Genomic DNA, 14,436 nt, shown 5'->3' on the forward strand with positions numbered 1-14,436 from the left:
GGGGGGGTCGGGTCAACGCCGGGGAGCGACGACCGGGGGTCAGGTCAGGTCAGCGCCGGGGACCGGAGGTCGGAGCCGGCGGTCGGATCTGGTCGGCTAAGACGTTCAGCGACGGCGCCGGGGACCGGGGCCGGTGCGCTTGGGATGGAGAGGGGGTAGGGAGAGAGAGAGAGAGAGGGAGAGCCGGCGACCGGAGGTCGTAGCCGGCGGTCTGGTCAGCGCCGGCGACCTTAGGTCGGAGCCGGCGGCCGGATCGGGTCGGCGCCGAAGGTCAGCGACGGCGCCGGGGACCGGGGGCCGGTAAGCTGGGGGTGGAGAGAGGGTAGGGAGAGAGAGGGGGAGAGAGCCGTTGGGAGAGAGGGTAGGGAGAGAGAGAGCAGGGAAAGCTTCAAATCTGTGACAAAAGTCCAGAATTAGAAACAACATATTTCACAAAAATATATCTACTTGTTCATTATCAATATTTGATAAAGCTGAGAGTGAATAATACTCTAAAGACCCTTTTCAGACAGTAAGAATAATAAAAGTAGGAGATAGTGGCTACAAGTCGAAGAATGGAGTGAGTAAACGATGTAGTTTACTTATTTAGAGCAAATTTTAATTGGGATGTAGCAATAATATGGGTTCAGCCTTTTTTTTTTGAGACAAAAGCAACTTGGAGATAGTATGGGTTCAACCTTATTTATCAAAAACCAAGAAAACAAAAAAGAAAAATTATAGGTCAACCCCATGGAGAAAGACCAATGTAGCTGCTCTAGATGTGTGTTGGGGGGGGGGGGGTGGGGGTTGTTATCAGCTATGTTCCTCAGATTCTACGAGGGGGCGAAGACTCGGGTAAGGAGGGGATTCTAAGCATTTTCCGGCCTTGACAGGGTTGCACCAGGGATCAATTCTTAGTCCATTTTTATTCGTCTTGGTGATGGATGTGTTGACACGGAGTATTCAATGTGAGGTGCCTTAGTGTATGTTTTTTGCGGATGATGTAGTTTTGATTGGTGAGTCACGTCGAGGTGTTAATGATAAGTTGGAGGTTTGGAGACAAACCCTGGATGCAAAAGGATTCAGGTTGAGTAGGACCAAGACGGAGTACCTGGAGTGCAAGTTTAGTGACTCGAGGCAAGAGGACAGAGTGGTAGTAAAGTTAGAGTCTCAGGTGGTTTGTAAGAGGGATAGTTTTAAGTACCTTGGGTCTGAGGGAATGATCAGATTGATGAGGATGTCTCTCATCATATTGGGGCAGGTTGGTTAAAATGACGGCTCGCCTCGGGAATTTTATGCGATAAGAAGGTGCCTCCCAAGCTTAAAGGCAAATTCTACAAAGTTGCAGTCCCGCCGGCCATGTTGTATGGAGCAGTGTTGGCCTGTTAAGAATTCTCACATCCAGAAGTTAAAGGTGATGGAAATGAGGATGTTGTGTTGGATGTGTGGATTCACGAGTAGGGGTGTGCAAAAACCGAACCGATAAAAATGTTATTGGTTCATTGTTATTGGGTTATTGGGTAAACGGTTTGTTAATGGTTTTATAAAAAAAATTATTGGGTTATTGGGTAAAACCGATAACCCAATAATATATATATATATATATATATATATATATATATATGTATGTATGTATGACTTATTATATATTTCTCTTTAATTTCTATCAATTAACAAACCTATTATTTCAATTATACAAACTCTTAGTTTCTCCTAACAACATTTAGTTCAAATTTGAAGATTCTTGTAAATTAAAACACATTATGTAGGATTTTTTGTTGTAACTAAGATTCGTTTTTTTTTTTTCATGTTAGTTACTACTATTTCTATTTTATGACTATTTTCTTATAGGTTATACCGAAAATCGAACCGTTAAGGACTAAAAATCGATAAATCGAAAACCGATAAAAAATATCATATTGGTTTGGTTATTGGTTTAGCATATTTAAAAATCGAAAATCGATAAATCTAACTGATTATATATAAAACCGAACCGAACCAACCGATGCACACCCCTATTCATGAGGGCTGACAGAGTTAGGAATGAGATTATTCAGGACAAGGTGGGAATGGCGTCGGTGGAGGATAAGATACGGGAAGTGAGGTTGAGATGGTTCGGTCATGTGATGAGAAGGGGCACGGATGCCCCAGTTCGTAGGTGTGAGAGGTTGGCCTTGGATGGTTTCAAGCGGGATAAGGGTACAACAACAACAAACCTAGTGTGTTCCCACAAAGTGGAGTCTGGGGAGGGTAAGATGTACGCAGTCCATACCGCTACCTCCGAAGAAGTGGAGAGGCTGTTTCCGATAGACCTTTGGCTAGCGGGGTAGGGGTAGACTGAAGAAATAATGGGGAGAAGTGATTAGACGTGACATGAAAAAGTTACGGCTCACTGAGGACATGACCCTCGATAGGATGGTTTGGAGGAAGAGTATTAGGATAGAGGGCTAAGGGGTGTGGTCAAGTCATAGGCTGTAGTTAGGAGAGTTTGGTGTAGCTTGGTTGATAATGCTGGGGTTGGGGGAGGGGGGTGTCCTCTGTTGGTTAATGTACTTTATTTGTGTGGTTGTTGTATCTCTGTTATTTTTATCATGTTGTATGCTTGCGATGTTTGTCTACGGTTCTTTGTCTTGAGCCGGAGGTCTATCGAAAACAGTCTCTCTACTTCTTCGAATGTAGTGATATGGACTGCGTACATTTTACCCTCCCCAGACCCCACTATGTGGGAATATACTGGGTTTGTTATTGTTGTTGTAGCTTAGATTCTCCAAAAATGCTATTGCATTTGTGCCAGAGGCAGCATATTTGGAGAATCTGCACAACATAACCAGAGGCGTATCTAGAATTTAAAGTTTGTGAGTTCCTTAGGCAAAATAAAAATCCAACAAAGTGACCAAGGGGGATTGAACACAGAACCAAGAGGTCAACAAAGCTTTAGTAGACTCCTTTTCTGCCACTAGACCAATGACACACTTCCCAACTTATAATTCTTATATATTTACCAGATATCTCAATATAAATACAAGATCCATACGAAAGTCAGGGTTCCCGGAACCCCTACCTACCCCTTTGAATCCACCCTAAACATAACTCATTAGTAGTACTGATAATAATGGCAAAGACTTGGACGAATATGATCACATGTTAAAATATCTCAAAGTTAGTATATCAATTTTAGGAAGATTTATATATATCGCATAGCAATATGTGTTTCTATGCAATAGATCTATCAGCTTAAAAGAATTCCGCCAACAACAAAGACTGGAGACAAATATTATAATCGGTTGCGGGAGAGAGGGAGAGAGGGGGGGGATATCACCGTATCAATGAGATATTTTATATTAGAAGAGGCAATGGTCATGTGTTAGAGGATATTTTGGGTTAGAAGAGGCGATGGTCATGTATTATAGGCCATAAAAGTATGACATCCTTAAGGTTTATATAACATTATCCAAACCTATCACACAACGGATACCTAAAACTTGATTCAAAAAAGGAAGTTGAGTGCAAATGGCTTAGCAAACTTATTTATAGCTCAAAAGACAATGTCAACAAACGTGAGGAAACAAAAATTTTGGTAGAAAATTTACTAAAGGCACACTGTTGCGAAACCAAAACTAGTAAGATTCACTACTTGTAGGCAATGAACATGCAGTGCTAAAAACAACCATTTAAAAAAAAAATAGGAGCTTGAGAGTTTCATAATGCATACTGAGAGTGACAATAAAAATCTAACTTTTGTATGATAAGATGTAAGATATTTGACCCATCACATCCTTGGATGCTTCAAATGCAAATCCTTCAATAAATATCCAGCTTGAATCAGGCTAATCTTTACATAATGTAACTATGATAAAAAAATTGCATATCCACTGCAATTTATATTACATAAAAGAAGCTCGAACAACCAAAAGTACCCTCAGATGACAATTTTACGCTCAAGAAGGTTGCTAGACAAGGAGCACAGGATGAGAAATAGAGGGAGACATAAGATAACAAAGAAGGAAGCAAAGCTAGCGGTCACGACGTCTAAAACAACAACTTTTGAGCACTTGTACAAAGAGCTTGAGTGCAAAGGCGGGGACAGAAAGTTGTATAGGCTTGCCAAGTCGAGGGAGGGGAAGGCCCGTGACCTGGACCAAGTGAAGTGCACCAAGTACAAGAATTGCGAAGTGTTGGTAGAAGAGACCCAAATTACATGAAGATGGAAAGCGTATTTCCATAAGCTCTAAAATGAATGAGGGGATAGGGACATCATGTTGAGGGTTAGAACGTTCCAAAAGTCTCGGAGATTTTGGGTATTAAAGGTGCAAAAAAGGTACGGAGGTAGGGAGGGCTATTTGTAAAATGAGAAGAAGAGTGATTGGCCAGATGAGATCTCGGTGGATTTCTGGAACTATACATGCAAGACAAGTATAGAGTGGTTGACTGGGTTGTTTAATGTTAATGTCTCAAACAACCAAAATGCCAGAAGAATGGAGGTGGAGTATAATTGTTCTGTCATAAAAGAACAATGTTGATATTCAGCATTGCAACAAATATAGGGGTATCAAGCTACTAAGTCATATTATGAAAGTCTGGGAGAGGATGGTCGCGATGGGAATGAGGAGGGGTGTTCTATCTTCGAGAACCAATTCAGATTCATGGCGGCACAATCAACTACAAAAGTTATTCATCTTGTAAGGAGATTGTAGGAGAAATACACGGATAAGAAGACAATTTTATTGCACAATTTCACAAAATTATCTACTATAACTTTTTAGAGGTGGAAAGGAAGACCAAGATTATATATTTTTGACAAAGTGAACATTGCATCAAATGAAGCAAATTTGGACCTCTTGTTAGTGCACAATTGGATATGATTTATGCTAACATTATTAATCTTGAAAGATTGTCAATCGAGGTTGTCACCACAACAGTACATCTCACTATCCTACATTTCTCACCAAGTACAATCCCCGTAATCATAGTACCAAACAGGCAAATCAAAACATAGATCTACTATTGTCTCATCAATCATTTCACTCAGTATAACCAAAAGCGGAAAAAAGAGGAAAAATTTTCCCCGTATTCAACAACTGCGTACGAATTCAGAAAAAAGGGAAGACAAAAGTTTGTTAGTGTACGGACCGTTCATATGGCCAATGAGCTTAAGCTCATCCCGAGCTTCCTCAATTAACTCTTCAACCTGACCACAACAAAGCCGCTTCTCGATCATTTCAGAATCTTCTTCCTCCTGACACACACTCAGACGGTGGCGCGTGAAGCTCTCCACAGCTTTGCGATATCCTTCATCCTCCGGGACAGCCTTGATCTCCTCTAGGGTTTTCGTATAAAGATTAATGAGAACTTCTCTGGCATTTGGCACTACATCAAGACCCACGATCCCCGTTGTCTCTTTCACTTTCGCCATCATCATCAATGGTCTCGCTATTCTTCGTAGAAACATTTTTCCGACTCGCTTGCTCTTCGACTCACTCACTTGGAGCTTTGAACAAGGGAAATATGCTCAAAGTCTAGCTGATGACGAGTGAAAATTTGGGCCTGTTTGTCACTGATCTGAGCTATTTGGATTAGGTTTGCTATTTTGGCAAAATTTCGTAAGTAACATAGCAGCAATTGTTTCATAATTATAATAATAGCAAGTTTTATTTTGTATTTTAGGTCAAATTTGTGATTTCTTTTCTATTATACAGAAGAGGCAGTTTTCGACTAATTATCAAAAAATCTAATTACTTTCACTTAATTATATATTATGTCTCAATAAGACCACCTCATGTAATTACCAAAAAATTCAACTACTTCCACTTAATTACATATCATGTCCCAATATATAATAATTTTATTGTTTCATCATAATGGTTTAAACATTTAATATATTCTATTAATTTATATTAATTAACTATAACTACATATTGAAAGTAATTTTTTTTAATTTATTTAATTATCTATCATGTTCAAAACTAATTGTTACCACAAATTACAATAATTAATAACTTAAAATATTTAAAAGACATATAGAAATTTTATTCTCTCATTATTTTAGCAATGCCACATAAATTGAGACAAAAGAAAAAGCAACTTAAATTATTTAAAAGATATATAAAAATTTTAATTGACTCTCAAAATTGTATCGAAGCCACATAAATTGGGACATAAGGAGTAAATATATTATTCGATAATTACGTAAAAAATATTATAAATTACAATAATTAACAAGTTAAAATACTTTTTTAAAAATAACTAAAAGTTTTATTATACTTTTTTAAAAATAACTAAAAGTTTTATTCAACTCTCAAAATTTTATCAGTTTAACATAAATCATGACAAAATAAAAATTATCTTAATTAATTGCAACTAAATATTTAAAGTAAATAAATTTTATTATTTTAACTGACTTTTATATAGAAAAATAATCTTTTATTTATTTATTTTAGTTAATTTAAATTTTAAAATTATTTTTTACTTATATAAAAATACTAATATTTAAACTTAACTTAAAATTTTTAAAGTATAAAATTAATAAATTTAATTTAATAAAATAAATTTCTAATGAATATTCTCTTAGAATTTGTGTTGGGTCAATATGTATCAAGTTAAAAAGAAATAAAAAAAATATATAGTAAAAGTTTATTATTGTGAAAGATAAATATAATGCACTATCCAATAATGTTTAATAATATCTTATTTTGCATATGCAAAATATAGCATCCCGTATTTGATTAATATACTACTCCGGTGAGTTATCGATGATTACTATTGGATATGATAAAATTATATTAATTTTCATAGTAATAACATAACCAATCGTTCTTAATTAACTATTATGAGTCATCTAGGTATTAAGAAAATAAATAATATTTAATAAAAAATAAAATAGTCATAAAATGTGAAATTAACTCTTGATGTTTTAAATTAAATTGTTGTCTTTCGAACGATGATTTTTACTATATCACCTTTTATTATAAGTCATTTATACATTAGAAAATTAAGAATAATAAAATGATATGTCAATATAAAATATTTGTTTGACTATCAAAATTATATTAGTGCCACATAAATTGGGACGGGACAGAAGAAGATATAAAACAACATATATTATTTGAAAATGAAATAAAAAGTACTTTAAATAACAATAATTAACAAATTATTAGAAGTCACTTCAGCTGCTTCAGTCGTGATTTTAATGCATCACCCGTAATTAAATATTAGAAGTCACTTATGTATTGAAAAATTAATAATATTGAATCCATGATTTTACTATGTCACCTATAATTAATTATTATATGTTATTTTATGTATTAAAAAATAAATAATATTTAATTAAAAAATATAAAATAAATATTTATGACATGTCTGATTAAGTTGCTTCAATCGTGATTTTATTATATCACTCTTAATTAATTATTATAAATGATCTATATATTAAAAATTAATAATATTAAATTAAAAAAAGTAAAATAAATGTTTATGACATGTCTGCTTCAGTTGCTTCAACCATAGTTTACTAAATATCACCCATAATTAATTATTATAAGTCATTTATATATTAAAAAATTAATAATATTTAATAAAAAAAAATAGATATAAAAATAATAAATTAACTCGACGTCTTATATGAGGTCCACTTAAATTTTTCACAAGTAATTTTTATAGTAATTTCGCTATGTCACTTCTAATTAGTTGTTGTAAGTCATTTAAGATATCTATGCTTCGTTGTTTCAATCGTGATTTTACTATATCACCCCTAATTAATTATTATGGTCATTTAAGCATTGTGTCACATAAGTTGAAATAGAAAAAATATTATAAATCACAATATCAAAAATTTAAATTATTTTAAAAAATATAATTGACTACCATCGACACAAAATTCTGTACAAGGAGAGTAGCATATATTATTCAAAAATTACATAAAAAGTATTATAAATTATAATAGTTAACAACTTAAAATATCTAAAAACAATTTAATCTGTTATATATTTCAAAAAAATTACATGAAAATTACTAGAAATCACAATAATTAACAACTTAAAAAATTTAAAAGATATAAAATATTTGGTTGACTCTTGAAATTATATTGGTGTTACTGAAATTGGAATAGAAGAAAAGTATTATAAATCACAATAATTAAAAACTTAAATTATTTTTAAAATATAATTGACTGTCAATTCCAAAAAAATTGGACAAGAAAAGTAACGTATATTAATTTGAAAATTACATAAAAAAGATATTACAAATTACAATAGTTAACAACTTAAATTATCTAAATACATATTAAAATAACATATATTGAACTCATGCTAGATTCCGGATGAATCCAAGAAAACATATGCAATCCTTTTATTAAAAAAATTATTTAAATATATCAAGATTGAAAAGACAAATAAATATCTTAATGTTGAGCCCGTGCTGACACGAGCCATGCTCCTCTAGTATAAATATATATACAAATAAAATTATAATTTCTTCTTTTACTCAAATCAGTTGAGCTAAGTGAGGGATAATTATCCCGTATATTTAACGAGTAAATTCTTTTTTCATAAATTATTCTTATTTAAAGCAGTAGATTCTTTTTTCATAAATTACTCCTATTTAAACTAGTAGATGCTTTTCAAAATCAACTCAAGTCTAAAGATTATTATTTTTATGATCTTTGAAAATTTAAAATAAAACATCATTACTATTTTTTCTTCTCTTTCACTCTCTTTTATCTCTAACTTTTTTTTATTAGTTTTTTTCATCCTTTTTTTCATTTTATTTTTTTATTTCGATCTTTTTCTTTCCACTTTATTTTCTCTCTTCTATTTCTCTTCTTTAAAAAAAAATTCTTTATTTTTTCCTTTTTCATTTTCTTTTTTTTTCTTTCTCATATTTTTTCTTTTTCTTTTCTTAATTTCATTTTCTTCTTCTTCTTTTTCTATTTTTATTTTATTTTTTTCCGCTTTTATTTTTACACTTCTCTTTTTAGCTTATATTTCTCTTTCTTCTTTTTTTCCTTTTTCACTTCTTTTTTTCTGAATTTTACTTTTTCACGTTTTTCTTTTTCTATTTTTTTATTTTTTTACTCTTCTATCTCTAAATTTTGTGTTTTTTTTTTCTACTTTTTTTTATGTTTTTTCTTTGTCATTTTCTTTTGGATTCTATTTTATATTTTCCATATCATATATACATATTTAAAAATATACAAATACATAGGCATACAGATCTGCATATGTATTTACAGTACAAAAATTATATATAGTTTGCATATGTATTACAGAAATACATATCTGATTCATATGTATATATACACGTATATGACACACTAACAAAAAGGACAATTATATACATATAAACATAGGTAATAAAAAAAATACATGGTATATATCTTAAACATATATCTTAAACAATAAAAAATGGAAATACATATGTTACCCTCTATAATAACATAGAACATTTCAAAGACAAATTCAACACCATATAAAAATATATATGAATATGCATTTGTATATACAAAATACAAATACATGCGCATACCCTCAAAAAATTTATATACATTTGTGACATAATAATTGCGTTTGAACTACACATTTCTTCTTCTTTACGTAGACATCATAAATATTCCTATAACAAAAAATCTTGTACTACTCTTTTGATAACATTACCTTAATAGGATTTTCAATATCATTGACTGTGTGACATCCTTTATGTAGTACAAACCTTGAAAGTACTCGTGGCATGAATATATGATAATGTGGCACCTATAGAACAAAATAATGACATAAATCTATATTACATGTACTTTTCACAAAGAAAATAATACAAAATACATAGTATGCATATGTTTTCTTTTATATAAAACATATTACATTATAAAAAAATACATATAGCTCTGCTTATCTATTTACAGAATACATGCCTGATCTATTTATATATTTTCATACAAAAAATATAAAATATGACTCTGATATGTATTTACGAAATGCATATCATATTCATATTAAACAGTAACAAATATATAACTATACTATATATCTTTATATGTATTTGCGAAATACAAAGGTGACACACATAAAACAATAAAACACAAATGTATATTTTAAACAGTAACAAATACAACTATATATATACATATAACTAAACCAAAAAATACATAATACATATCATGAACATTAAAAAATACTAAAATATGTATATATATTATCCTCTAAAAATATATTAGCATAACCATACATATATAAAAAATACATATACTGCACATGACCTATAAGCTAATAAAAATTCAAATACAAATACTTCTTTAAACTAAACTAAGAACATGTCACGTGGAGTTTAAAAACTTCAAATGTAGAGAATAATATTTCTTGCTTTTTTTTGGTCTTAAGTTTGTCAGTTCCTGTAATTTTTTCTTGCTTTTTTTTTGCAAATATTGGGCTTTGAAGTATGACCCATTTATTTAAGAAAAAATTACGCATTATAGATAAAATATTACATTGTATGGTTAAGGCTTTAAAAAATCACCATACATAGTTATTTGTTAGTTATAAAACTATTTTTTGTGGGCCCCTATATACAAATATAATATGTAATGTATATAACAAATAATATTCTCTTTTCATGTAATTAATTTTTCATAATCTCTCTCTTAGCTAATTGGCTAGTTTTGCGACATTAACTTAAGCATGCTTCTTAATCATGTCTCAAAGAAAAATTTCTCCTAAACTGGTCGATTTTTCGTATTCCCCTAAACATTTGTTGTGGGTTTGCATTGAAGATTTTTTGAAGTAATTTCCCACCTATAAATATCCGTGAGGATATGATTGAAGATTTTGCGTAGTCTTTAATTTTTTTGGATATATAGATTTGTTTTCTTTTGATTTTTTTATGTATTCTCTAAATGAGCCATCAAGTTTCTTAAAATTTCATCTATTTTCATAAAACAAAATGTATAATTTGAAAATCAAATCATATATTAGTGTTAATTTCACCGAATAAATCTTGATGAATTGTTTTTATAATTGGGTACTTGATCAATTTTAGTGAATTTGCTAATTGTATATAAGTGATTTAATTGTATTAAGTTACATATATCTATTTATGTGGGTATGCATTGTATATTTTTTTATTTGTATATTTTTATATACATATAAATGTATTGGATGTATGTTTTTCATTTTTATATGTAGATTTTTGTATAACTATATATGTATACAAGTTTATTTAGTTTAGGTACACATATACACATGTATAGGTATAAGAATGTGTTGGTTCATATATACATTGTGCATATGTGTATACATATGTTCTATATTTGTGTATATATATATATATGCATATCTGTATATATGTACACACATATGTATATAAGTATAATTATTTCTATATATGTAATGACTTAAAAATTTGATGAAATATGTGAAATTTGTGAGTTTATGTGATTTGACTGTTTTACCCCTCCCTGTAGATGCATTATAGTATTTTTGAGGTGTGGGGGTGATTGGCATGATTTTTGATGCATTTTGGTACTATTTATGCGATATTGTAGTTTTTGATGGCTTCGAGAGTCTTATTTTGGACTTATGTGGATATCTTTTGATTTGTGCGATAGATAGCTGAATGAATTGCGCCGGAAGTTCTAAAATATCAGTTTTAGGCTAGGTAGACCTTTAATTCGGGTCCCTGTGTGATCGAGCTCATTTTGAACTATTGATCGGAAAGTTAAAAAATTATAAATATGGGTGTGGGACCCACATTTGGTCGAACCAATCTCGGATGGAAAATTCAACTTCGCCAGAAAATTCAAAATATTGATTTTAGAGTGGTAACATGTTTGGTGTGATTTTACAGATTTTAAATCTCATTTAGACCCTCGGTTTGAAAAATTATGATTTCGGGATCAACTTTGTGAAATGATATTTTTTTGAAAATCTGACTTGGACAACGTGTACGAAACGTTGAATTTTGTATGGTTGCATAGTTCTTTTGTGTATATTGAACTCCGAATAAATCTCGAGCACCCCGTCGAAGTCCGAATTGACTTTAAAAAAACCCAGCTTTTTAGCAAAAGTTGTGCAGAGTATCTGCAATAATAAATAGCATTTTTTGACCTATTTTGCTCATTTTTCATTTTACCTCTTGAGAGTTAAATCCTAAAATAGTGTGGGAGCTTAAAAGTGAAGCTTGTAGGAGCTTGGATAGCTAGCTGAACATCTATTTCTTGATTCTATTATGGATTTAAGATAAACATTCACCATTTTCTTAGTAATTTCTTGATTAATTTTTAAAACCCCAAAAATCTTAGGGCTTGATTTTAAACCCAAATTTCACTCCTTTTCACTTGAATAATGTTTTTATCTTATAATTGCTAGTTTTTCATCAATTTAACCTTCCAAATAACTCAGATTCTCGATTTTAACTTGGATTTCAAAGATTTTACCAGGTAAAGCTTAAAAATATTTTTTCTTCGAGTTGAACCTCATTTTTGATTCAATTTGACTTGGGTTTTCAGCTGTAGATTTCTCAAAATATGGGGAATACATTTTTGAAGTAAAGTTACGATTTTGCCCTACTTTTTCGAAGATTCATTTTGGGGGTTCATTTTGACCCCAAACAAAAAATAGTCAATATGAGTATCATTAGTTTTGTTTTGATGCGTAGATTTCATATTTGATGTTTTTAGTGGAGTTTGAGATCATTCGTGAAAAGTAAGATCGCAGTTTCAAAGTGTAGCGGACCAGTTTCAACTTCGAGGTAGGTTATAGCTTGACTCTTTCACACTAGGTTAGGTAGTAAATGATGGTACAAAATGCATATTAAGGGTGGGAACTAATTATGAAAAATGTCTATCTATGTGTTGTGCCCGTATGGGGTCTATATGTGATGTAATTATCGAAATTGAGATATTATGTGATATGTGTGACCGTGTGGGGTCCTATGTGTCACGCCCCAAATTTCGCTGGGGCGGACAGGCACCCATTTTAGGAGAACCAACTCGTACCCCTGTACTTTTTATGCATGTAACTATGCATTCAAGTCTGCTAGTATGGATATGATGCATTGATAAAACAAACCACGTAAGTAAGTCCAAACCTACATATACAAGACTTGGCCATTGGGGCTACAACGTTAAAAGAACACAATACTACCACACTTAACTTCACATTAGTCTGCAAAGCCTCTAAAAGACACATGGACTTAGATAAGGTCGGGGCAAACCCCCGCCTTGCTCATAACTACTATACAATATCAAAAATACATATAACTGACTCGAAAAGCTTCGAAACAACTTGGAGCTCACCAACAGCAACTGGATGTCCTGTGCTTCTACTGGGGTAGTCTACTAGCTGGAGTACCTGTACTTGCGGCATGAAACATAGTGTCCCCACGAGGGGTGTCAATACAAAGAGTGTACTGAGTATGTACAACATGAAGTAACTATAAATAAGACAAGAGCTTAACAAAATCAGTTATCAATGTATAACTATAAAGATAAGGATAGAATACCAACTTTGCTTGTACTTATGGGATCATGTACATTACATCCTTTACTTTTCTTTCTTCTTCTTTACTTTATCAGATTATAAGGCATAATACAAATAACCAGCTGATCAGTGGTAAAAGAGGATGATCCATGCTAAGTATTTTAACCCCTAGGATACGTTCCTCATAAGTACACAAATCGGGATCGACCCATGCTAGGCTTTCCTTTTGCCCCTGGGATACCACCCGTACTGTTGGGCTCAACCCATGCTAGGTGTTTCTTCCACCCTTGGGACACCATCCAAAAATATATATAGAATCGCTTCAGATCATTCTTTTCATCTTTAAAGTTGTTGTTTTGGTGGTCATGTATTAGATTTGGAACTTTGGACCAGTAGCAAAAGGTATGCAAATATGCACTAGATGCAGTAGCAATAAGGTAGAATACAACAATAATAGAAATATAACACATAGGAGCTTAACTAACACCATGGGTCATGTTGACCAAGAGAACAAATTGTAAGGCTTATTTCTGAAAGCACCCATATCATACTAGTATTTAGAAGGGAAAATGGACAGATTTAGTAACAAACATATCTTTAGGTGCTTTAACAACCTAACAAATTAGAATAAGGTTGTTAGCCACCTTGGAGGTTGTATGCTGCAGTTAAGCATAACTTGAAAGGAAGAACTCTTAGGAAGCTTACTTTGTAACAAAAGAGTTAGATTCATGCCAAAGAGTATAGGATCGATGAACCATACATACCTTGCTGCACAACTGATCACACTTTTACTTAACGTCTTCCCATTTAGATTACTAATCTACAATAGCATAAGACTAGTATTAGTAGCTAATTAACATATTCACACCATTTAAACTTACTAAAACAGTAACCGGGTAGTAACCGACAATTAACTAATCCAAGGGTGTTCTCTCAACCTCGTTCTTCTCCAATTACATTCACACACAATGTAACTTCTTATAATATCCCCTTA

General features: G+C 32.0%; 1 protein-coding gene across 1 annotated transcript in view; it reads right to left on the bottom strand.

The window, feature by feature from the left end:
• The window catches only part of LOC107863197 (probable NADH dehydrogenase [ubiquinone] 1 alpha subcomplex subunit 5, mitochondrial), a 12,489-nt gene extending 6,854 nt beyond the window's left edge, over positions 1-5,635 (bottom strand). Inside the window, exon 1 of the mRNA XM_016709015.2 lies at positions 5,110-5,635. Coding sequence (XP_016564501.1) covers positions 5,110-5,428 — 319 coding nt within the window. The 5' untranslated portion in view covers positions 5,429-5,635. The remainder of the gene's footprint in view (positions 1-5,109) is intronic.
• Positions 5,636-14,436: the final 8,801 nt, after the last annotated feature.

The sequence above is a fragment of the Capsicum annuum genome, chromosome 3 (genome assembly GCF_002878395.1).
Source record: "Capsicum annuum cultivar UCD-10X-F1 chromosome 3, UCD10Xv1.1, whole genome shotgun sequence".
Taxonomy (NCBI): Eukaryota; Viridiplantae; Streptophyta; class Magnoliopsida; order Solanales; family Solanaceae; genus Capsicum; species Capsicum annuum.